The sequence below is a fragment of the Phocoena phocoena genome, chromosome 10, assembly GCF_963924675.1.
Source record: "Phocoena phocoena chromosome 10, mPhoPho1.1, whole genome shotgun sequence".
NCBI classification, from domain to species: Eukaryota; Metazoa; Chordata; class Mammalia; order Artiodactyla; family Phocoenidae; genus Phocoena; species Phocoena phocoena.
The window spans coordinates 46,283,017-46,307,340 of record NC_089228.1 but is presented as its reverse complement, the minus strand read 5'-3'; the positions used below and the strand labels follow the sequence as shown (position 1 = coordinate 46,307,340).

General features: G+C 50.8%; 1 protein-coding gene across 1 annotated transcript; it reads right to left on the bottom strand.

The window, feature by feature from the left end:
• Positions 1-279: 279 nt before the first annotated feature.
• Positions 280-20,101, bottom strand: GASK1A (golgi associated kinase 1A). Its single transcript, XM_065886336.1, has 4 exons — positions 18,812-20,101; positions 3,550-3,672; positions 1,400-1,503; positions 280-784 (listed from the first exon to the last, which is right to left on the bottom strand). Exons 1-4 carry the CDS (start codon positions 20,042-20,044, stop codon positions 574-576), a joined length of 1,671 nt encoding a protein of 556 aa, XP_065742408.1. The 5' UTR covers positions 20,045-20,101; the 3' UTR covers positions 280-573.
• Positions 20,102-24,324: the final 4,223 nt, after the last annotated feature.

Genomic DNA, 24,324 nt, shown 5'->3' with positions numbered 1-24,324 from the left:
ACATCTAAAGCCTATAAAGACAAAATGCTTAGTGTTTCATTTCTTGGACCTGAGTTCACTTTCAGCCAGAGCAGTTCTGGGCCACAAGTACAACTCTGTGAAGATCCTTTATCAGGCTCCTCTCATGTAGGCATGTGGGCATACACGCATACCACACGTGCACAACTACCTACGCACCTCTACACACGCACACACACACACACAGGGTTGTCCAGCTCCGCATGTGCATGTGGAACGCGCGACTTTACAGTACCTGGGGCAGTTCATAGAACATTCTTGTGTATTTATTGGTGCAAGGGAGTAAACAGCCAGGGCTGAGCAGGCAGAAAAGAACGTGATGAGACTGAAAACCCAACACCCACCACCTCCTCCACCATCCTAAGCAGATGACACGTCCTGTGGAATCCATGGTGCCCTCCTGATTTCGGGCTCTTCCCTTTTGTCTTCAAGATGGGTAAACCCAAGAAAATGTGGCCGTGAGGATGGGCACTTATCCACTCAGGTCATGTCGTGAGATGCCCCCGCTTCTTCCCCCTGCAGTGAGGTGAGAGTCCTGCCCAGACCGTGGGGGGCTTACGGGCCCTCGTCCCTGAAGAGTGTCAGGTTGTGCATCTGGATGTGGCTCAGCAGGACCTGTCCTCGCCGCTCCAGGGTCTGGAGGACCTGCCGTAGGCCCTGTTGCCCGCCTTGGCTTTCCCAGAACACCGGGTCTGTCTGCAGTGACTTGAGCAGCATATTCTGTAGACACCCTGATGCGAGAACCTTCACGACAGACTCAGGAAACCTGGAGGAAGGTCCCCCAGTCCCATAACAGAAAGGAAGAGCAAAAGCCATCTCAGAGAGTTTCCGTGAAAGGCCAGGCCAGTCGGCCAGAACTTGCACAGCTGGGGGCCCGCAAAGCCAGCCCGCAAAGTCTCCAGGGCCACCTGCTGACTAGTTATCCAGGAACCCTTCCACCCGCTCTGCTGTGACAGCAGGCAGGGGATAGAGCTTTCGATGGGTCCCACCTCCCTGAGTGGGTGAATCCACTCTGCTGTCCCGGGTGAAGTGAGGAGCCCTAGGAAGGCCCAGCCGCTGCAGGTGTGAGCAGGGAAGGTGTCTCCCAGGCTAGCTCCCTGCGAGGGAAGGGCCAGCCTGCCCACTCCCCAGCAGGGCAGCCCATGTTGTGCAGGGCCAGGAGGCCCTCTGGATACTGGGGAGGGGGCAGCCCATCATGGACTTGAAGGGCCTGCTGGCTGTATCCCCTCAGCTTTCCCAGGACTCCTCACCCCCTTCTGAGGCTCATCCAGCAGCTTTTGTCTGAGGGACTGTGGGCTTCTCTGGAGCCACAGTTCAAGGTCTACAGCAGGGCCATCAAGCCTCAGCCCCTGAACCTCCACCCAGCCGCTCTGACCCTCACCCGTCGATGCCCTCCAGCAGCCGGAAATTCAGCTTGTGCTCCGGGTGCTGAAGGTTGCCGGCGTTATCGATGTAGACCAGATGAGAGAGATCACTGCTCCGGACCTCAGGCAAGAACATGGACAGAGACAGAGGAGAGTCAGGGAGCAGCCTAGCCAGGGCCCCTGGACTCTGTCGGGGCTCAGCAGCTTGGGGGGCCCTGAGCTGTCAGTCCCACCACCCAGCCTGCTACTCGCCCAGCTGCTCCCCTCGCACTGTGCAGTGAGCTCACTCCACGCCGCTGCCGTGCTTAGGACGTCCAGGCACCCTCTCAGTGAACCCTCCCAGCAACCTTGGGAGGTGGCCACTGATATTAGCCTCATTTTACAGAAACAGAGGCACAAAGAAGTAATTTGCATAAGGTCACACAGCTAATCAGTAGCTGGCTGGTTCAAACCTGGACCCGTAGCCAAAAGCCACAGCACCTTCTGCAAAATTGCAAGGCAGAGGGACTGATTCCTGTTCTGGCGGCCGAAGGGCTGAGGAGCACGGGTGGAAATGGGAAGGGGCAGAGGTAGCCCACCCACGGGCTGAGGCTGCGGGATGTATCATACATGTGCACCCTCACACACGTATGCCCGCCCACGTGCGCCCTGTGCCCCTGTCCCAGGTGTTCCCCTGAGCATCACCGAGGACACAAGACACCCTCCATCCTCAGATAGCACTGCCCATCCTCTGTCCCCACAGTTTTAGGGCCTCTGAAAACTCTTCAAAACTGAAATCAGGGCTTCCCTGGTGGCGCAGTGGTTGGGAGTCCGCCTGCTGATGCAGGGGACATGGGTTCGTGTCCCGGTCCGGGAAGATCCCACATGCCACGGAGCGGCTGGGCCCGTGAGCCATGGCCACTGAGCCTGCGCGTCCGGAGCCTGTGCTCTGCAATGGGAGAGCCCACAGCAGTGACAGGCCTGTGTACCGCAAAAAAACAAAACAAAACAAAACACCAACCAAAAAAACCACTGAAATCAGCAGCAGGGAATTCTTTAGCACCTTAAAACTCTGGTATGGTGGGAACAGGAGGCCATCTCTTCCGGCTCCCACCCCCATGCACACACTCCATTCCTACACATTTGCCAAGATTCCCTGGTAGTTTCCCATAATTCTCTTCAGCAACCTGGGCTTAAATTATGAACTTCTGTCTTCAGGACCTCAGCTTCCCCTCTCTCTGCTTCTTCTACCTCTCACCCCCCTGCACACACCAGGGATCATCTATTTCTCGAAACCCGATGACCCCTCCCTCCAAAAACTGATATCGGGAAGGATCTGTGAGACAGCTGCCCACCAGGGGTAAAGGATGGATATAAAAGCCCTCCCTCTCCCAGGAATATTTGCCTTTTACTGGGGAAGGAGAGAGGTGGCTCTGGGGCAGGGGAGGGAGAGTTCCCACCGCCCAGCAGCACCACGAGGCAGCCCTGGCCTGCGGGCTGGTGGGGCTGCCTGACGCTCGGCCCAGGGCAGCATCTGATGGCTACCGTCCAAAGCAGCTGGCCAAGGTGAGGCGGTGAGGACACCAGCCTCACTGGGAGAGGACAGAGCAGCCCCTCCCCGGGGTGGCGCTTTGCTCCTCGCGCAGGAGAAGCGGCTGTTCTGCCCCACCAGCCTCTCACCGATGGCCTCGGCACATGGCTTCCCACCCTGGGCTGTAGCTTTCACAGGACGCAGCACAGCGCTCCTCCAACAGCCCCAGCCTGTGAGCCATCAGGGGCCAGGAGAGCGCCCTGTCACTGCCACCAGCCAGACATGCAGCTTGGGAAACCCCCTTCCCCGCTCCAGGCCCCAATTTCCATATTTACTGGCTCATTGAGGACATCCTACTAGACACACAGTTATCACACTCTGCTTCCTGGAGACTTAGGGCGTCCCCGGAGTCTTCAGGGCTCAGAGGCGTCAGTGACAACAGCTCCAGCCCACACCCCATACCTACCTAAACCACATCCTCAGAGTTCCGCCTGTGTCAGTTCTATATATTAAGGCTTCCTGAAAACATTTAAAGGGTTCTGCTGCTGAAAAGAACAGGATTGGGACACCCCAAGGTCACGTGATCTCTGACACTTGCCAACAGCATCTGCTGATGGAGACAGGAAGACCTGAGTCTGGGGCGACCTGGGGACATACCAAGATGTGGACCAGCCGCAGCTCCCCCGGGTTCCGGCATTTCTCTCGGAGCCTCTCTTCCACACAGGGGTCCGAGGGCTCGGGCTCGAAGCCACAGCAATAGCGATCCAGGCGGTCGTGGACCTGCGGGGACACCGTCCTCTGAGGGCCCAGCACTCGGGCCGCCGGAGCCCTGGGGCCACACGCTGGGGGCCATCCTCAGGGATCTTGGCGCTGGTCAGCTCTGCTGCTGGTCTCCGGCTGTGATGGGGCTTCTGCTTGCTCCTCAGCCAGCCTGCCCTGCACCAGGACTGCTTGCCCACACTGCGTGGATTTCCACCCAACATTCACTGCTTAATCTCTGCCACTGGCCCTGAGCTCCAGCCTGGGGCTGACTGTCTGGTCTGCCTGGGGAGACCCACACATGACCACTTTCTCTTTAATCAGCAAATGCTACGTCAGGGATTCCTCCCTTTACAGAGATAAAAATCTTTTAATGACCATCCAGGCAGCTCCTGCCTTAGGACAGTGCTTTCACCCTGCAGGAGGCCTGAATCAAAGTCAGGAAGGAGAGCAGTCCTGTTCCTGGCTCCTCTTACACTGGATGCCTAAAATGGGAGCAATGACGCTCCCTCAGGGATGACCACGATGTGCTTTAATAAGAAATATGGTCTCTTCCCTGGTTCCTGGCACAGAGCTCCTAAAACCCCTGCAATTTGCTCAGTGATATGAGTGTCTTTTGTTATTCATAATAAACCCTCTGACCATATCAGAGTTTAATAAGGTGACTCAGTGGGGCCCTTAGATCACTTCAGGCTGATTGCCAGATAGACAAGTAGAGAGCAGAACTTTCAACCCTACCCTCCAACTACTGGGAAGAGTAGGAGAGCTGGAAACTGGGTTATAAAAAGTCTTCAACAGTGAGATTTGGGGAGCTTCCAGGTTGGAGAACACACCCACATGCCAGGAGGGTGATGCACCCCGACTCCATGAGGACATACAGGGTTGTATACTTGGGACCCTTCCAGACCTCTCACCCCATGTACCTCTTCAACTGACTGTTCACGTACATCCTTTGTCATAAACCAGTACACAAAAGTAAAGCGTTTTCCTGAGTTCTATGAGCCATTCTAGCAAATTATTAAACATGCGGAGGGGGTCATGAGAACCCCAACTTATAGCCAGTTGGTCAGAAGTCCGGGTGGCCCAGGATTTGTGACTGGTACCCGAATCAGCAGTCTTGTGGGAATGAGCCCTTCCCTTGTGGGATCCGACACTGAGTCCAGGTGGATAGTGTCAGAATCAAATTGTACACCCAGCTGGAGGTGGAGAATTGGTGGGGTCAGAAGACATCACTCAGATGACCGGCACCACTGCTGCATCTCTATCTCACCCATTCCTCACTGCAGCCTTGCAATAGAAACATTACTGTCCCCATTTACACAGGGGGACACTGACCCCAGACTTGCCCAAGGTCCTACATGTGAAAGCAGTACAGCCGGGATTTGAACCGAGGTCTGCCTGGCTTGAGCCCAGTGCTCTCTGTTATCCTGCCCCGCTTCCCCGAAGGTCGGGAAGGGTGAGCCAGTTAGAGGTCAAGTGAGGTCCCCATCATTACACTAGTTAAGGTTGGAGAAGAGCTTTCAAAACTGTGAAGGAGGCTGTTCTGCCAACCCAAGCCGCAGATCTGATCCAGCTTTAGCCAGCACCACCATCGTGCCTCCCTCTGCCACATGCAGCCAACCCCCTCCACAAAGGGCAGAGGGGACGGGGGCGGGGTTGGGGGGACGACACAACCTATAAGCCCCAGGATGCGGCGCTCATCAAAGCCGGGCCAGCCCCCTCGCAGTCCACTCGGGCCCAGCTCAGCGCTGGCCAGAAAAGGTCTCCCTCCATTTCCATCTCCCTTTGTAGGTAACTCTCACATGTTCTCAAGAAATACAAAATTGATTTCCTTCTACACAAGCCAGAAAATAACTATAGTTCTATTCACCAATCAACCTCACAAAACCGGAGTCCAGAAGTGAGACAGTGTTAAACAGTCCCAGCTACTGTCCCAAACCTGGAGGACAGGCCCAGCTTGGCCGGGGGCAAACGGCCAGAGCCCTGTCCAGGCAGCGAGCCCACGAATGAGTCCCCGGCGCAGACAGTCACTGCTTTGGTCTCCCAGACTTTGGAGAACAACAATTACAAGTAACAGAAAAGCCTGGCTCAAAATGGCTTTAACTGTAGGGGAAATTAAGATCATCTACAGCAGGAAGTCTCGTGGTGGGGTAGCTGGGGGATTTAGCAGCTCCTACTGTCACGGTAAGGACTCGGGTTTCTTTCTGCTTCTCACTGTACCCGCACAATGTTAAGGACATCCCTTTGTTGTCTCAGGAAGCCTGCAGGTGGCTGTTATGGGTATGTTTTTCCTTGTTATGTCTAGAGAGAAGGAGATAGAGACACAGGAAGGGAGGGAGGGAGGGGCAGGGAGGCGAGGAGAGAAAAGGAAGCTATCCCCCAACAATCACGGAATTTAAGTCCTTCCTTTCAGCCTGACTGGACCATAGTTGGACACAGGATCATCCCTGGTCCAGTGGCAGCCAGGGATGCACAGACCTCTGAGCCCAGGCATGGGGGGAAGGTGAATCACACCAGGGCTCTGTGCAGAAGGAACGAGAGCAATCAGCTGGGTGCACCGGAGCCCCAGTATCCTCGCTCAGGCTCGTAACGCAGGTGTTGACCGGGACAGGGCTGAGGACGGAGCCCTGCGGCATATGCCCCAGAGACCTCTATTTGCCCTGACTATTTTTGAATCCACCTGAGGCTAGTATCACGCCCCCATATTTCTCCATATGGTCCTAGAACTTAGCGGGTGAGGGTGGTCCTCCTCCATGCATTCACACACATGCCTTCCTCAGCAGGAGGCTTCGAGGCTGCCCACATAGAGGTTTAGAACAGAGGTCGGCAAGCCTTTTCTATAAAGGGCCAGACAGTAAACACTTCAGGCTTTGGAGGCCATACGGTCTCTGTCACGACTACCCACCTCTGCCTCTGTAGTGCATGTTGTATGTATTCTACCTAATATGCAAACAAATGGTCATAGCTATGTTCCACAAAACCTTTACTTACATACACTGACATTTTAATTTCATATAATTTCCATATGTCACAAAATATTCTTCCTTTGAGCTTTTCAACCACTTAAAAATGCTAAAACCATTCTTAGCTCATGGGCCATACAGAAACGCAGAGAGGGGAATTTGGCCTACAATCTGGGCCATGCCTGTGACCCTGGTTTGGAGCCCAGTAGATCTGGGGGTGAATCGTGGCTCCACTGTGTCCTAACTCCATGACCTAAGGAAGTGAGTTAACCCCACTACACCTCAGTTTTCTCATCCACAAAGTGGAGCAGTGATACTCCCTCAGGACCTCACTAAGGACCACACAAGGTGATGATGTAAACAAAGCAAGGGTGGTTGTCCTGGAGGGCCCTGGAAGGGACAGGCCCAAAGGTCTGGAGGAATCTCAGGGTTCCTCCCTCCAGAAGCCCCGGCCCCACCCCACCTATAGGCCTGAGAACCAGAGTCTGAAATAAAGCAAGCCATGACAATCTAGCCACTCTCTTCTATATGCAGGCCTGGTTTCTGGAGTGCAGACAAATCTGTGAGATGGACACCACCTACCAAGTCCTCTTTGGCTGGGAGAATACACGCCAGGACAGTTCTAGCAAGACTGAAATACAGTAACTGCTCTGGATTTCACGTGATGCCTGATGCACAGCCAGCCAAACCCCCTTTCTCCTGCCAAACGCTCCCTGACCCTGTGCAGACTTCAACTCGCTGCAGCGTTGCAAGTTGAAATGCTGGAAGCTACAAGGAATAACAGCCCATGTGATACAGGCGGCGCTGGCGTCCCCAGATCTACACCCATTTGAATGCTGAACAGGAAGGGGCTGGCCAGGTGCAGTTGCCAGTGTGATTAATTTGCCACGCTGTCTGGGAACTTTTTACCACTGAAGAGAAATTCAGTTTAAACTGCAGTAGTCAAGCAGGACCAAGCTTAAGCTTCATTCCCAAATTGCTTCAGGATTTGATTTTTTCCCCCTTTTTGAAAAAATGAGGAGTTACCAAGAAAAAATGATAATCCTTTGCAGTTTTGGTTTTCTGATGAACCTAGCAGAGTTGGATGATCGTGAAGTTTTTGTTTAATTCTAGTTAAACAGTTGTGAAGCCCTTACTCTGTGCTGGGTACCGCTCTGAGTGCTTTACCCATCACCACTCATTTAACCGCTCCCAGCAGCCAGGAGCCAGATACGGTTATTATCCCCATTGCAAAGATGAGGGAACTGGGCTTCCCTGGTGGCGCAATGGTTGAGAGTCCACCTGCCGATGCAGGGGACACAGGTTCGTGCCCCGGTCTGGGAAGATCCCACATGCCGCGGAGCGGCTGGGCCCGTGAGCCATGGCCGCTAAGCCTGCGCGTCTGGAGCCTGTGCTCCGCAACGGGAGAGGCCACAACAGTGAGAGGCCCGCGTACCGCAAAAAAAAAAAAAAAAAAAAAAAAGATGAGGGAACTGAGTCACAGAGGCTAGTAACGTGCCTAGGGTCCCACAGAGCGAAAGTGGTGGCACCTAGGGACTTCCCTGGCAGTCCAGTGGTTAAGACTCCACGCTTCCAATGCAGAGGGCGCGGGATTGATCCCTGGTCAGGGAACTAAGATCCCACATGCCACGCTAAGACCCCACATGCCTGCGTGGCCAAAAAAAAAGAAAGAAAGCGTGGCGCCTAGACTCAGACCCAGGCAAGTATGGCTCTGACCACTGAGTCAGACTGGGTGGCAGGCACACGTTTTTTGGCACCAGAGAGTACAAGCTCCCCAATGCAAAAAAGAAGATATGGTTCAACCTGATCCCCAGCACTTGTTTTGCACAACGAGACTCAGCTGAGGTTTTTGAGTGAAAGGATGAATGAAAGAAGCGCATGGCTGGCTGACAGCAGCAAGGATCTGGGGCTGGGGTCGGGGGGTGCTTCACATGAGGACTGATCACCGAAAGCCTGCCTGTCAGGTGAGCCCTACATCCCTGCCCAGGATACCAACACCAGAAGGCTTCAGGGGGAGGCCTGGCTCTGGGGTCCCCAAACAGGACATCTGGTGGGATAAGACACTGCAGTCTGCCAAGAGGGACACCAGGCCCAGCTGTGGGGAGGGGAGGTCTGGGAGTAGCCCAGCACAGGGCACGAGGGGTGGCCCGAGTCCTCTAACCTATCCACCAGGCTCCTGGGCCAAGACGCGTTCCTCAGCCAGTGCCTGATCTGAGTCTGGTGCATTCCAGAAGAACTGCCTGCTGTCCCTGGTGGCCCTGCCCCCTATGCAGGACCTTCCCCTCACCTGGGGACAGTCACAGGCCCAGGTTCTTCTGGATGGGAAGGGTGGCTCTTGGCCGGGCCAGCTCACTGCCAGATTGCCCCAGAGTGGCAGCATCTCTGTCCAAGGAGAGCAGCAGGACTGGTCTGTTAAAGAATTTGTGAGGCTTTGGGGAGGTCGGGGTGGGAGGGGAGTCGGTTACTCTGCACTGACTCTTACTCTCCTCTGATGACTCCCTCTGCAGTGCTCCCCTGGTGTCCTGACAGAGGGCAACCTTCCCGGAGGCCCAGGGGAGGAACATCTGGATGCCTCATCTGCCCCAAGCCTCAGGCCAGAGGTCTCAGCACCAGCTCTGGATGTGGGTGAAGAGACTGGCTGGTGGGCTTTGAGGAGATGGTCTGAGAAGAACTAGACCTTATCTAAAAAGACATCTGTAGATCACCCTACATTTGAAACATCAACACAAAACCCAGCAGCCGAGAAAAGACGAATCCACCACAGCAAAATAGGTTCCAATCAAGAAAACTGGGATGAGTCACCATGGGAACACCTTTCACAAAACGTCCCCACATCAATACACTAGAGGGGGGGAGTATTGTGAGCTCCTCCATGGATACTCAAAAGGCATTTGATATAATTTTTACATCCATTCCTGACAAGAAAAACTCTTAATAAAGCAAGAATAGCAAATAGTTCTTCAGTCAAAAGCCAGCATGATGTTTAATGGCAAAACACTAGAAATTGTCCCAAAAAGAAACAAGTCAAGTCCATCATCCCATTACTATTTACCATTAATCTAGAGGCACCACAACTGTAGTGAGGTAAGAAGAAAGAAAGAAGAGGCAATGAGGAGACAAAGTGCATTCATTACAGAAGAAATGATCGTATACTTGGAAAACCCAGGGGATAAACCAAGCAACTGTTAGAAGCAGTACAAAGTAAGCAAGAGGCCAGTAACCAAACTATAACACAATGATAATATCCTTCACACAGACCAAGAGCTACGTGCCAGAACATATTGAGATAGGCTGGGACCTGGGACCCTTTACCAGAGTGCCTGCAGTACAAAGAAACTATAAGGGACTAAAAATAACTGCACACAGGTTCAGTGGGGCAAATTATGAACAATAAGATACAAAAAGGTCACAAACCAACTGTCACTTCTGAGGTGCCGGGAGCAAAAGGAGGGCCCCGTGCGCGTGATCCCTGCACACGGCACCACCAAGGGGGTGTGCAGACCACCTAAGCTAAGCCTCCTGTCCAACCCACCCGTCCGCCCCCAGCCTCACCCCATTTAAGGGACCAGCTCGCCCTCGCCTTGGGAAGTGAGCAAGGGAACCTGTTTCTTGTTTTCGCTCCCGTGTGCTGCAGCACGAGCTCCAATAAAGCCTTGCCTGAATTTCTCATCTGACTTCTTATCAATTTCTATTAATTTAGGTCTCCTGCCCATTTTTGGATTGGGTTGTTTGTTTTTTTGATATTGAGCTGCATGAGCTGCTTGTATATTTTGGAGATTAATCCTTTGTCAGTTGTTTCGTTTGCAAATATTTTCTCCCATTCTGAAGGTTATCTTTTCGTTGTATATGTATAGCTGGTTCACTTTATTATAAAGCAGAAACTAACACACCATTGTAAAGCAATTATACTCCAATAAAGATGTTAAAAAAATTTTCTATTGATTAAAGAGTCCAAGAACCCAGGTCAGTAACAATATAATGGAAGGAAAGAGGCCATTTTCAGTGGTCACAAGAAGATGAAATAACAGTATCATCCCAACATGGAAGTGAAGATCTATCTCAAGAAAACATCAAGATGCTTCTGAGGAACAGGAATAAATGGAAAGACAGAGCCTGTCCTTGGCTAGAATGACCCTGTATTTTAAGATGTAAATGCCCTCTATGTTAGTCCATGCAAATTTAATTTGATTCCAGTAAAGTCCCAAAAGGACTTGGGAAGGCAAAGGAAGTAACAAGCTGACTCTAAATTTCACAGAAGAATAGTATGTAAGAATATCAGAAAAATCTTAAAAAAGAGCAATGAGAAAGACCGAGCACTCCCAGTTATTAACTTAAAATATAAAGCATGATAATTAAAACAGTGTGATTCTGACACATAAATAGACCCTTTACTGGAACAGAAGAGTCCAGAAATAGACTGTTTAGTACATATGGAAATTGGCTATATGATAAAGACAGCATTTCAAACTGGGGGAAAGAATGATTTTTCAACAAATGGTGCTGGGACATTCGGGTTGCCATCTGAAAAAAACATCATTGTTTTGCACCTGATCTCTTATTCCAAAATAACTTCCAGATGGATCAAAGATATATGTAAACACATGGGAGAATTTTTTAAATAACCCTGAAATGAGGATGGCCCTTTAAAACATAGTACACTAACCTAGAAATCATAAAAGAAAAACCTGATAATGTTAACAACATTCAAAAATTTTTTAAATTTCTGCACAGCAGAAAGACTAGAAACAAAGTTTAATTGACAATGGAACCTGAGAGAAATATTACAATGCAATGAAAACAAAAGAATAATTTCCTTAATCTATATAAAGCTCTTAAAGTCATTAAGAAAAAGACCAACCATCCAACAGAAAATGGGGCAAAGGATATGAACGATTAAAAAAAAATCTAAGAAGAGGCAGGACGGGGGCAGAAGAAGGCGCTTCTCGCTGTCAGGGACATGCACAGCAGACAGGCACTCCTAAAATGTTTGCACCTGGGGCCCCTCCCTTGCCTCATGAACTCATTTTCTATTGCTGCAAAACAAATGACCATGAGCGTAGTCACTTAAAAAGGACTCATTAACTCGGTTTCCCTGGCTCGGAATTCCGTCCCGTTTCTGCCGGTTTCTCTGCCCAGGGTCTCAGGCTGAACTCAAGGCGGGGCTCCATCTCTTTTGTAACTCAGCCTCCTCTCCTGGGCTCAGTCAGGTTGTTGGCAGAAACCATTCCTCGTGGTTTTAAGACTATGTTCCCCGAGATCTCAGGGTCCTTCCAGAGGCGCCCCTCCCCATAGGCAGTTCAGAGCATGGCTGTTTACTTTCTTCCTCGAGGCCCTCAGGAAAATCTCTCTGATGCTTCATCTTTGAAAGACTCTCCTGATTGGCTCAGGCCCACCCAGGAGAATCTCCCTTTTGATTAACTGAAAGTTAACTGATTAGTAACCTCAACAATATCGCAATAACTTTGTATGGTGACAGATGGAAACTAGACTTATCGTGGTGATCATTTTGTAATGTACAGAAATATCAAATCACTATGTTGTACACCTGGAACTAACATAGTGTTGTAGGTCAATTATACTTCAATTAAAAAAGAAACACCCAAAGTTAACTGATTGATAACCTAATCACTGAAATGATATTCCATCTATTCACAGGTCTCATTCCTACTCAAGGACAGGAGTTAACGCTAAGGGGGGTGGTTATCTTGGAGACCATCTTAGAATTCTGCCCATCACACTTCACCCTAACCGAGGTCCTGCTTTTAAATATATGTAAAGATGCTTGATGTCACCCTTTAAACACCCTTGTCCGGGCAGGCTGTTTCACCCCTCCACCGTTGGCTGCATCACCTGTGCAGGAGGGAGGAGTGCAGCACCCATCTCTTGGGTCTGTTGTAGGACTTGCAGGAGCTCATGTGTGGGCACTCCATAAACGGTAGCTACTATTATGTTTCATGTCACTGGCTGGAAGCCTGAGAGGTCGGCAGTGGTCACGGATCTGGGCTCCTCTCTAACTGCCACAACACCTGATGTTCCAGGGAGCCCAAGCCAGAGGAGATGCCATGAACCATAGACTTGAACTCAAAATAAGGAACACACACAGGATCACAAATGACTGAACCCGACTCCCCGGGAAGGAAATGGGCCAACCTTAACCCAGAAGAGACCTAGAAGAAATGACTTTTCCAGAGTCAGTTAAGTCAGCAAAGAGGGCAAGGGTATGCCCTCTATGGCCAAGCCGCACTAGATTCTATCCCAGCTCCAACACTTAAGGCCTCGTGACTGTGGGCAAGTTCCTTAGCCCTTCTAAGCCTGTTTCCTCACCTGTGGAAAGGAGCTAAAAATACTGTGCTCCCCTAGGGCTGTTATGCATCAACACATGCTAAGTGCTGGCACAGGACCTGATGTGGAGGACATCAGACAGCATTTTATGCTGTCATCTGTTCTGGATGCATAAGTTAATTACGTGCCAGAGGCAAGGGCTGGACAAATGACTGTCACATTGTTTTCTGCCTCTAAGATTCTCTACCAGACCCGAAAAGAAATGGAGAAGGCCTTGGGATTCTTCTCAGTCTAGAGGAAGGAGTGATATTGGAGGAAACAGAACACAGCAGCACCTAGATAGGAAATCATACAGAGACCCTGGATTCATTCACTGATCTGTTCATCCATTCATCCACTCGTTCACTCATTCAACAAGTGCTTATCTAGGACCAAACCAAGAGCTTGGCCCTGTGCTAGGTGCTGGGGATGTGGTAGTGAACAAAACACAGAGACAGAAATGAACAAATAAAATAAAACTTACATACTGTGCTGGGAGTCAGAAACGAAATAGATAGGATAGCACAAAGGAGAAAGAGGATGACAACGGGGAAGTAGAGTCAGGAGAGCTGAGGCCCTGGGGAGGAGGAGTCGGAGGCCCTTGCACCTGAAGAAACTGACCGAGGCCACGTGCCAAGAGGCGGGGCTAGAGACAGCAGACAGGGATGGATCACGTGGGTCCTTGCAGAACCTGATACCGAGGGCATTGAGATGCTTTGCCTTATGGTAACGAGGAAGTAACACAATCTGATTTACAATCATAAAAGAGGTATGTTCTCTACCTGACCAGTTGTCTATGAACTTCAGAGGTCTCCCTCCAACTTCCAACTGCTGTAAGCTTTGGCCAGGGGCTTTCTCCAAATGCCAGGGAATTAACACCTCCAGGAACAGCCCTCAACCAAAGACCAAGGGGAGATTTCGCTATAAATACCTCGCATCCCTCACCTCTTTGTGGGCTAACTCTGAACGTGTATTTTATACCATTTCTCAGAATTTTCCTGTGGAACTAAGCCCCAGTCGCCCACAGTGGTGACCTGCTTGTTGACGCCCTTTGTTGGCTGCCTTCCTTCCATCTCACTTTCCTCTTCCCTACAGGTGTTTCCTGGGGTCCCCTTGCAGATGAACCACCACAGTGGAATCCTGGTCTCACGGTCTGCCTGGGGGAAACAAAACCAAGACATCACTCCGGCTTCTGTAAGGAGACTGGATTGGAGGGGGACATAAGCGGAGGTGGGGAGACAAGTCCAGGTAAGAAAAGATGGCGGCCTGGACCAGGTTGGTGGGAGCCGAGGTTTTCTGGGGTCTGGACTTTCCAGAACATGAAGGCCCTTCATAAGCAGAAGCTGCAGAATGACTTCGTGAGCGAACATTACTCCCTCACAGGCTGTCCGAGTTCTCCACAGCTTCTCACCCAGTCGAGCCAAGCACATGCCCCCTAAGAGGAAGCAGGGCATGAGAAAAGAAGCCTGTCTAAAAGGGAAAAATGCAAATGTGCCCAACCCCCCAGCACTTCCTTCTCTCCCTCTGGCCTCTGGGTAGGAGGCCCTCTTGGGTCCAGGCACTACGGCCCTTGGGTTGGATTTGGCCTACGGCAGATGTGATGGTCATAGCTCCTCCCTAACACGGTTGGCTGTGCCACCTTCACTGTCCCAAGAGGAGGAGGACTTTGTGTCTCTCACCAGAGTGAATGCAACTCTGGCAGCAAGTAGCCCTGGCAGGAAGGCGAGTAGAGCTCTTTGAGCCCCTTCCCCCCAGCAACACACATACACACTCTCCCACCCACTGTGTCCAGCGAGTACGACCAGCTTCTCACTGACCCCCTCTCTTGGTCTTACTTCTCCCGACGACACAGCCCAGGGTGGGGTGGGAGGGCACCCACTCACTATCAGTCCTTTAGCTTTCTTAGAGAAACCAGTTTATTAATCAAGAACACCATCCTGGTCACGCCGGCCTGCTGAAACTTGGCTTTGACCTATCATTCACTGGGAGCAGCAGATGCTATTGGGACCCACCCCCGCTCCTCGGCACTCACTACCCCTGTGCATACTGATGGCTTTCTACCGCAAGTGCCTGCAGCTCTCTGCCTTTGCCCCTTTCTGGCTGCAGGAGCATGGACCAGTCTAGAGGTTCCAGGAAGTCAATGCCCTCAGGAGCAGTCTCAACCAGTGATGGCTGGGAGTTAGTGGCCCAGCTTCTTTGGCCCTCGGGTGGGACAACTTGAGGCGTTTTCTACATACTCTCCCAAAGGTCTCTGCGGGATTGAGCCCCAGTTGCCCACAGCAGTGTCCGGGCACCATATGGAGAGTATGTGGGTTGATGTGAATGGTGTGCCCATATGTGGCTATAGCATGTATGTGGCTACGTTCATGTGTAAGTTCATGTACAGTGTGTGTTTTGGGGGCGTGTGTGACTGATCTGACTATTGTCTAACAAGTATTTGCTCCCCCTTCTACTCTGAACAGAGTGTACTTCCCTTCCCTGACATTGGGCTTGGCCGTTGACTTAACTCTAGCCAAGGGAATATTAGCAGAAGTGACATCAGCAGAGGCCTTAAATGTGCTTCTGCAGTTTGGCTGAGCCCTTGGGCTTCTTCCACTCCCCATTAGAAGGACTGCCCCAGGTGGTGCTTCCTCTTCAGCCTGGGCTCCAGAATGAGAAACGACGAGCAGACCTGAACCCACAGCTTTGGGCCAAGCTCAGCTGAGCCCAGCTGACCCATAGACCCTGGAGCAAGAAATCAAGAGCTGGTGTCTCAAGCCATTGAGTTTTGGAGAGGTTTGTTACATGGCATTATTTCAGCAATCACTAATACAGAGTGTTATGGGGGATTTGCAAAGCACAGGGTATGGTTTGTGGGATACGAGAAATGTGTTTGTGTATTTTGTGTCTGGGCAAATGTTATGTTGTGATACATAAACACAGAATAACAAGGGTTTATATTGGATGAGACAAAACAGACGAGCAAGCATATGCAGAGTGGGCTGCATGTAGAGTTTGTACCTGGCTTCTGGTCAGTAGGGACCTCAGGTTCCTGGGCTGGGAAGCCCACAGCCCCGCTTCACCCCAACTTGCCTGTGATTTCTAGGAAGGCGGCATCCTCCAGACGGGGTGTTTGACTTGCCTGGTGTTCAGCAAACCCAGGAAGAGGTGGCACGAGGCCAGCCGAGTTGCGTCTGACCACACACACCCAACCTGCGTGTGCTTTGGCTGTTGAACCTTCCACCCCCATGGCAGGGCTTGGCAGCTGGGGAAAGGCTCCACACCACAGCCTCCAAAGACGGACAGAGGGGCTCTGTGTGGGCAGAAAGCTGCTGTGTGCACATCAGCTGGACTGGGGCTTTGCAAGGAGGGGCCTCCGAGCTCAAAGCCCCAGGCCATCCCTGTAAGCATCCCCTCTTCCTGCCCTCATTCATGGCTAGATGAAGAGGACTCTGTGAGTAAGTGGGTAAGCTCTGGAGTCAGACCATCCAGGCTGTGTCTTAGCTCCACTAGCCATGGCCTTGGGCAAGTAACTTAACCTCTCTCGGCCTCAACTGTTCAACTTTAAAACAGGGAGAAATGTAGTATCTCTCTAGTAAGGTTGCCATGAGGATTGGATGAGTTAATTCCTATAAAGTATTGGAGACAGTGCCTGTTTATTATTGAGCTTGGGCCACCCGCCAGGCGCTGTATGAAGTACATTACGGGAGTGATCTTGCATGCACAAACCACACAAGGTCAGTGTTATCTGATGGAAGCTGGGCTCCCCCCAGAAACAGACCTTGAGACAAGAATTCAAAGCAAAACCAGTTTATCTGTGAGCTAATTCAAAAACACAAGCAAGGAGTAGGGAAGGGAGACAGGGAGGGCCAGCAATGACCACTGTGGGTAACTAGGGCTCGGTCCTGGTAGGGAACTGAGAGACACATGGAATACGCACCACAGAGCTACCCCAGTCAGGGAGCCGGGGCTTTTACACACCAGCTCCCATCAGTCACAGGAGGGCAGCTCCTGGAGGGAGCATGACCAGCTCTCCCAGTTTAACCAGGACTGTAAGTCTGTGGTCTGGGAAACCCCTGCATCCCAGGCTAGATGGCAGGCCACACTGTCTGGAGGGCATTAATTCCCAGCCCTCAGCCTGTCACACCCTGGACAGAACAGGCTCAGGGCCCAGAGCCCAAAGATGCAGGCGCTGGCGATTCAGAGCTACCATGTGCCCAAGGGCGTAAGGTTGGGACACCCAGTCCCACTTAGAGGTGAGAGAAGTGAAGCTCAGAGACGCAAACTAATCTGCTCAGCGTCACACAGTGGCAACGGGCCTGTGGGCAGGGGGTTCAAACCCAGGTCTGTCTGATGCCAAAGCCCATGCCAACCACCAGGGCCCACATTCCTCCCTCCACAAGGGCAGCCACGAGACAAGGGCTAGAGGAGCTGCGAGTATCGTGGGAGCCCAGCTAGTCCAGTGACGGGAGACAAACATCCACAGGCAGACAGGTAACATCCAAGGGTTTGGGGGTGGGTGTTAGACAATTAAGAGGTATGGTCTTCGGCCAAAAGGAGAGTATGGCAGCCTTTAAAGGGGGCAGCAGCTACTCAGCTCAGGACGATTCCTGCCACGTGGGAATGAAGGCCCCATGTTACTAAACCATCCAATGTTTCAAAGGAAGTGGGATTTTCATGAGAAATCTCCAAAGTATTAAATGTGGTCTGAGAATTTTCTAAAACACATTTTGAACCAACCTTATATGGACCAAAGAGGGCACATCAGTCCCTGGCTCCCCGGTTACGGCACTGAACTCGTTCTGTGGTGCGTCCACTCACCCCAGTAGGTAAATTTAGGGCTAGTATTGATCTCTTTCCTCAACAGGGGTCCCTACAGAAATGGGGGCTGGCTTGGTGTGCATTTAGCACACGTAACCGCCTGCTTTGCGCTCTAACCGTTTTTTGTCTTTCTTTCTGGCCACATTTCCCCACTCGTGTCTCCACGGCTGACATCCAGCTCACAGGTCCCGGAACAGCCACACTGGCTGTTCACAGGTCACTTAGTAAATAGCTGATGCCTGCAGTCCCCCTGTTAACCCCTGGGCTCTGACCGCCAACCCCTTCTCCAGGACCCCCGAAAACTCCAGGGTTAACTCCTGGCCCAGCAGGGACCTCAGCTGGCCCTGTGGCTTCCTTCTCATTCTTCAGGGCCCAAGCTGGACCATTATCATCCCTTTATCTCTCCCCTCTCCCATTCTGTCTCTCCTCCACCTCGACTTTCCTTTCCGAATTATGCAACCATCTTGAATCCTTCTTGATTCAAGGATAAAACATTACCAACAGCAGCGTGCTGATAAATGTTTAACAACCAGCTCTCAGGGAATAGGGAGGAGTCCTGATTTGTAGCATTTGCTGATTCCCTTGATGTAAATACTCCTACGCTGGCCAGTTTCAAGCTACCAACATGGATGAATGTGGAGCTAGCAAGAGATATGCAGTAACTCATCATTATGTAGTATTTACTAGGTAGATGCAAAAAACCTCAAGAGCTCAGATAATAGTACAATGTAAAATAATTATGAAGTGATGAGTTCAGAGTATTATTACCTTTGTTTCTAATATAACTTATTATATTGTGAGTTTATATAATTTAGATTTTAATAACGCCTGTGTTTCACAGCCAGGTCATAAAATTGCGAAATTCTTATGAGCCTACATGAGCTCGTTACAGCACACCAATGGATGAATGAACTCAGAGGCAGAAAAATAACAAAAACGGGTGCTTGGTGATCAAAAGACAAGGACTAGGGGGAAAGTCACCGTCCATCCTCAGGTGGACAGTTCTGGCGTCTCAATTCACCTCAAATCCCCTACCTCCACTGCTCCCCACCCCCGCCCCGCCTGGACCCACTTACCTGCAGCAGGAAGTCGAAGAGTGCCAGGCGTGCCCACTCGGTGCGGTGGATGCCCAGGCATGCGGCCTGGCCCGGCTGGCTGCAGTCACGTGCCAGCAGGGCCTGGTACTGCAGCCAGCCCAAGGCCAGCGAGTTCTGGTCGTCATCTGGATCACCCAGGTGCTGCACGTCGGGTGCCCACCAGATGACGGGCCTTGCGCCACCGTCCGTGTAGCGGTAGGGCAGCAGGGGGCTGTGGAAGCGCCTGGCCACGGCAGGTAGGCTCCGGCGCAGCCCCAGCACGCGGTCCACATGGAAGGACAGGACCTCAGACAGGTCCCCAGGCCTCTTGATCAGGCCACAGAGCCCCTGGGAGCAGAGGTGGCTGAGCCCCGGAGACAGGTCCTGAAGGGCACCCTTGGCGGAGAAGCCAACCTGCAGCACCTGCCCGTGGCCAGGGACCCTGGCTTTGCCCACCACCTGCCCCTGCGCCAGCAGCTGGAGGGTCTGCACATCCTGCTCTGTGAGCCACGGGGGCACCTGTTCGCTGGTCCTCAAGCCACTCGACAGCCTGGGGGTCTCAGCGTCACACCACACAGATCCTTGCAGCTCCCCAACAGAGCCAGGCCACTGACGAGCCCCCGTGGCCGGGGAGGGACCCTCTGCTTGTTGTCCACCAGTCAAGGCTCTGTTCCTCAGTCCTGGCAGATCCCCGCCTTCTGCTGGATGAGGCCGGAGGGTCGGTCCAGCAGTAGCTCTCCAAGTCTGTAATGCTGCCATGTTGTGCCCTGCGAGGGGGCCATCTGGGGTGCCCGTCTCACTCTGTGCCTCCCAGAGGGGACCACTGTGCCAGGGGAGGTCCAGGTCTTTGGTTCCTGGACCCCTGACCTCATCCGCCCTCAGGAGCACCAGATGCCGGGTACTGAGTCTCAGATCTCCTGGAGGTGCCAAAGTAATGGCCCTCTTGACCCTCCCTGGACGCCTGCTGTCCATGCCTGGGGACTGCCTGCTGCTGTCCACGCTCCCTCCGTGGCCTTGCTCCTCAGCACACACCAGGACGGAGCTCCCAGGCAAGGCCCAGCCTCTCCGGAACCTCAGGTTTCTTGCCCGCTGCCTCCAGCCGGAGCTCAGAGCCTGCCTGCTCTGGGGGACAGGGGAACCAGTTACCTGCTGGGGCTCCACGGGACCAGGGTCTGGGCTGGCAGCTGGGTGCTGTGGAGGGAAGCGGGTGACAGCCACCACAGACAGAGCCATTAAGAGGCAGAATGCCGTCACCAACCGCCTCTTGCCACGCAGCTTTCTCCAGAGCCAAGATGCCTGGGGGATGGGGTAGAAAAAGAAAGCTTGAGACCTGCGAAAACATCAGCCCTAACCCACAAGACAACAGGACGGTGGATGAAGGAACATCTTGGGTGAACGAAGAGGGGAAAGAGCAGAGCCAGGTGGAGTAACGCCTAGCTGTCCTCGAGAGGCACGGGAGCCAGCTGTGCTCCTGCCTCAAAGCTCAGCCTGCTCTGTCTCCAGGACAGCCCTGGCTGATGCCTGCAGGCAGATTAGGCTTCTCCTCCCTGAGTAAACTGCCATGATGACTCTAGTCAGCAAACGCACTGAGAGCCTTTCCCCATCTTCCCCCACCACTAAGTGCGGGCCCCTGTCGTTTCGTCTCCACGTGATCCCACTCTGCGGACCTGCAGTCGTCTCCCACAAACACGCTCCTCCCTCTTCCGGGGCACACGGCCGCCCAGCTACAGATGACCTTGCCCGGCCTCCCTAGCAGCCAAGTGTGACCCTGGGACTAAGTCCTTGCCTATGGCCCAAAGCGGCCATAGGTGCTTTCCCCTCTCTGGGCACATAGGTGTGGCAGTGGCAGCTTTCCCCTCTCTGGGCACACAGGTGTGGCAGTGGCAGCTCCACACGTCTCGGCGAGGACGCACCCTGGGGCAGTGAGTTTTCAGCATGTGATCTCTGCACCAGCAGCATAAGCATCACCCGGAAACTTGTGGGAAATGCAAATTCGCAGGTCCTGCCCCGGAACCACTAGATCAGAAACAGGGGCGCAGCAACCTGTGTTTTAACAAGTTCTCCGGGTGATTCTGCTGCTTGGGCACCATGGAGCCACCAGAAGGAAGGAACTTGGGAGCTTGCGTGACCCCATGGGAGCAGAACTGGCAAGAGCTGTTTAAGCCACTGTATTTTGGAGCCCCCCTAACTGTGAACCTGAGGCACCATCTCCATCCCCTACAACACCCCAGCAGCTAACATCCGTCCAGGCAGCCTGACCCCTGACCAAAGCTGATGGGGCCATCCTGGACCCTGATCTACACTGGGCCAAACTGCTCCTCAGTCCCGACCTTGCCCCGGGAACAAAGGCCTGTGACGAGTCAGCAAGGTTGGCTTGCTCTGCTCGTGAACTTGAGATCAGAGGCACGTGGCTGCCCAGCTAACGATGACAGCAGCGGCCATATGCTATTGAGAGCCAGTCTGCAGGGAGAGAGAAGAAACAGCTGCAAACCAGAAACCCAAACAGGAGGGGGCACCTGCCCAGCTTCCTGAAGCTTCCGGTTCCAGTCCTGACCTGGCCCAGTTCTCTGTTCTTCTTTCACTGGGTGGATTTAGCCCATTTCCATCACTTGAGATTCCATACATGTTTAGTCTTTGTTCTGTCATAATATCTTATGGTATATTTTTCGTATTTATAATTTTTGAAGTCTTCCACTATGTTTTCAGTTATGCTTACTTGGTTTTGGGGTGTATATTTCTTATAACATTTAGGAAATTTTGATCTGGATCCTACTGATTACCTTTATGATTATATGCCCTTAAATGTCTAGTTCTTTAAACAGTGGCTCTTAAACCCTAGTAAGAATAATCATACGATTATTTCCTTTCCCCCCATTCCCTACCATTCTTTTGCTATTCAATTTTAATCACTAGTATTATCTTTTGTAATGTTTGCCATTGTACGATTTAAAATGCTTACGTTTCTACTATATTTTGTCAGCTTTAAATGATATTCTTTGGTCCCCAGCTATTATTCACGAACAGCATGTTTATTCTTTCTCCCACTTTTCCCTCATTCACCTTCCGAAGTTTTCTATTTGTGTCATTTCTATATTGTTAGGATATAAAACATGTCCCTTCTACTCTATTACTCCAATACTTACACTTGTTCGGTCTTAGTTCTTCAGTTAAACATATTCTTTGCATACGCCTGTCCCCTTTTGCCCTAGTTTTCCATTATTTCTTGGTTGACTGAAGTTAAAACTCCATAATTTTCTCAAGAAGTACTCATGGGTATAATAGCCTCTGGGTTCTTGCATGTTCAAAACTATTTTTCTATAGCATTCATACCTGAAAGAAAGTTTGGCAAGATATAAAATACTGCTCACAGTTTCTTTCTTGGAATAGCTTGTAGGTTCTGCTCCACAGTTTTCTAACATCAAATGATGCTGTGGAGAAATCTAAGATTAGACTGGCTTTTTACCCTGCCTAGGAGCCCTAAGAATTCTTTCTTTTTCTTCCCTTTTTTTTTTTTCATTTTTTCCCCAGCTTTACTGAGGTATAATTGACAAATAAAATTGTGTATATTTAAATTATTAAACGTGATGATTTATGTATAGATTGTGAAATGATTACCACAATCAAGTTAGTTAACTCATCCATCACCTCACATAGAACTTTTTGTGTGTGTAGTGAGAATGTTTAAGATATACTCTCTTTGCAAATTTCAAGTATACAATACTAGCTAATCACCATGCTGTACATTAGATCCTCAGATCTTATTCATTTTATAGCTGAAAGTTTTTGTTTTTTTTTTTAGATTCTACATACAAGTGATACTATACAGTATCTGTCTTTCTCTGTCTGGGTTATTTCAGTTAGCATAATGTCCTCCAGGTTTATCCATGTTGTTGCAAATGGCAGGATTTCCTTCTTTTTTGTGGCTGAGTAATATTGCATTGTATACATGTATGCATTTTTCTGTGTCCATTCATCCATCAAAGGACATGTAGGTTATTTCCATGTCTTGGGTATTGTGCATAATGCTGCAATGAACATGGGAGTGCAGATATCTCAAGATTTCTTTTCCTTCAGATAAAACCTCAGAAGGGCTCCTCCAATTTCTGTTTGGGGTTCCAGGGGCCCCCTCTCTATAGAGTATGCTTTTTGTACCCTCTGTTATGTTCCCCTGGGCCCCCGACTGATTCCAGCTGTCCCTACAGTGGACAATCCCTCTGTACACTGCCAGCTTCCCACCTCAAGCCCCGGAACCATTCCCTGCTTTCTTGCCCACTCTCAGGGAGGCACAGAGGAAATTAACACCTTTGGGGACAGCCCTCAACACATAGGTGACAAAAGTCAGTGGGTAAATGCCCAGCCTCCATCCTTCAAAGGGACAACTCTGAGAGGCATCCTATATGATGCCACAGGATATGCCCAGTGGGACTGAGCCTCTTTTCTAGAAAACAGATGATCTTTGTCTCCCCCTAAGACACCTTTAGCTGATGATCCTTTTGACGTGAGAGTCTAAATTTTTGTCTTTATTAGATATATTTTAATATGATCTTTATTACTATTTAACACACACACATATGTGTAATACATGCATAGATAAGCACTGTGAAAAACCCAGATAACACAGTTGGTCCTCCATAATCACGGGTTCCACATCCCCAGATTCAACCAACTGCAGATTCCATTATTGATGTTAACTTTTCAATTGTGTATGAGTTATTACCTCCTTTAATCCTCACAACAATGTAGGGAAATGGGAATTATTCCATTTCCTATTTTACAGATGAGAAAACAGAAAGGTCCAGAGTGCTAATTTGCCCAGAGTCACGCAGCTGGCAAGAATACCAGTATTTTTAATTAAAACTAAAAGTAGAAATGGCCATGGACAAAGAATCTGTTTGGTTTTGCTTTTTCCTTCTACAATAAAAAGAAAACTGTGTTTTCAAGTTGGATTCACAATCTGGATTCTCAAAGTTCTGGATACCACTAGGGAAAAATAAATCATCTTTTAAAAATGTTTCAAGAAGACAGACTGTTTTGATCCTTCTCTAGGCCTCACTTGGCTTCAGACAACCTGGGGAAAGTTGGCAACAGTGCAGCTGTGCAGAGAAAAAGGTTCGAAACGGCCATGAGCAGATGTCCCTGTAGGGCCACACAAGCAAAGCTTTTGGGAAAAGAAAAGCTGCTTTGATTGAACTGTAAAAACATCCTCTGAAGAGAAATATTCAGCTGAATAATAAAGAGCACTTTAGAGAAAGTAGTAAAGGGAATGATGCATGATGTACTAGAAAGTTTGCTGGTGGAGCCCAACTGACCCCACTGCTACACACTGGCCAGTGGAACCCGCCCCCAATTCTCCCATCCAAAACACACGCATGGTCTCTTGCGACGCTGGTGGCAGTAGGGAAAGGAGAATGGTGTCTGGTTCTACAGTTTGCTCTGTTTCCCCTCCCTCCTCAAATCTCACCTCCCACCCTTTCACCAAGACTCCCCCTCTTAACTTCTCAGAGAAGATGCCC

Excerpts from the sequence above, each read along its gene's own strand:
- GASK1A (XM_065886336.1), bottom strand. The coding sequence starts at position 20,044 with ATGGCTCTGTCTGTGGTGGCTGTCACCCGCTTCCCTCCACAGCACCCA. Across the intron at positions 3,673-18,811 it reads TCTTCGACTTCCTGCTGCAG|GTCCACGACCGCCTGGATCG; the intron begins GTAAGTGGGTCC and ends GTGTCCCCGCAG. Across the intron at positions 785-1,399 it reads CTGCTGGAGGGCATCGACGG|GTTTCCTGAGTCTGTCGTGA; the intron begins GTGAGGGTCAGA and ends ACCTTCCTCCAG.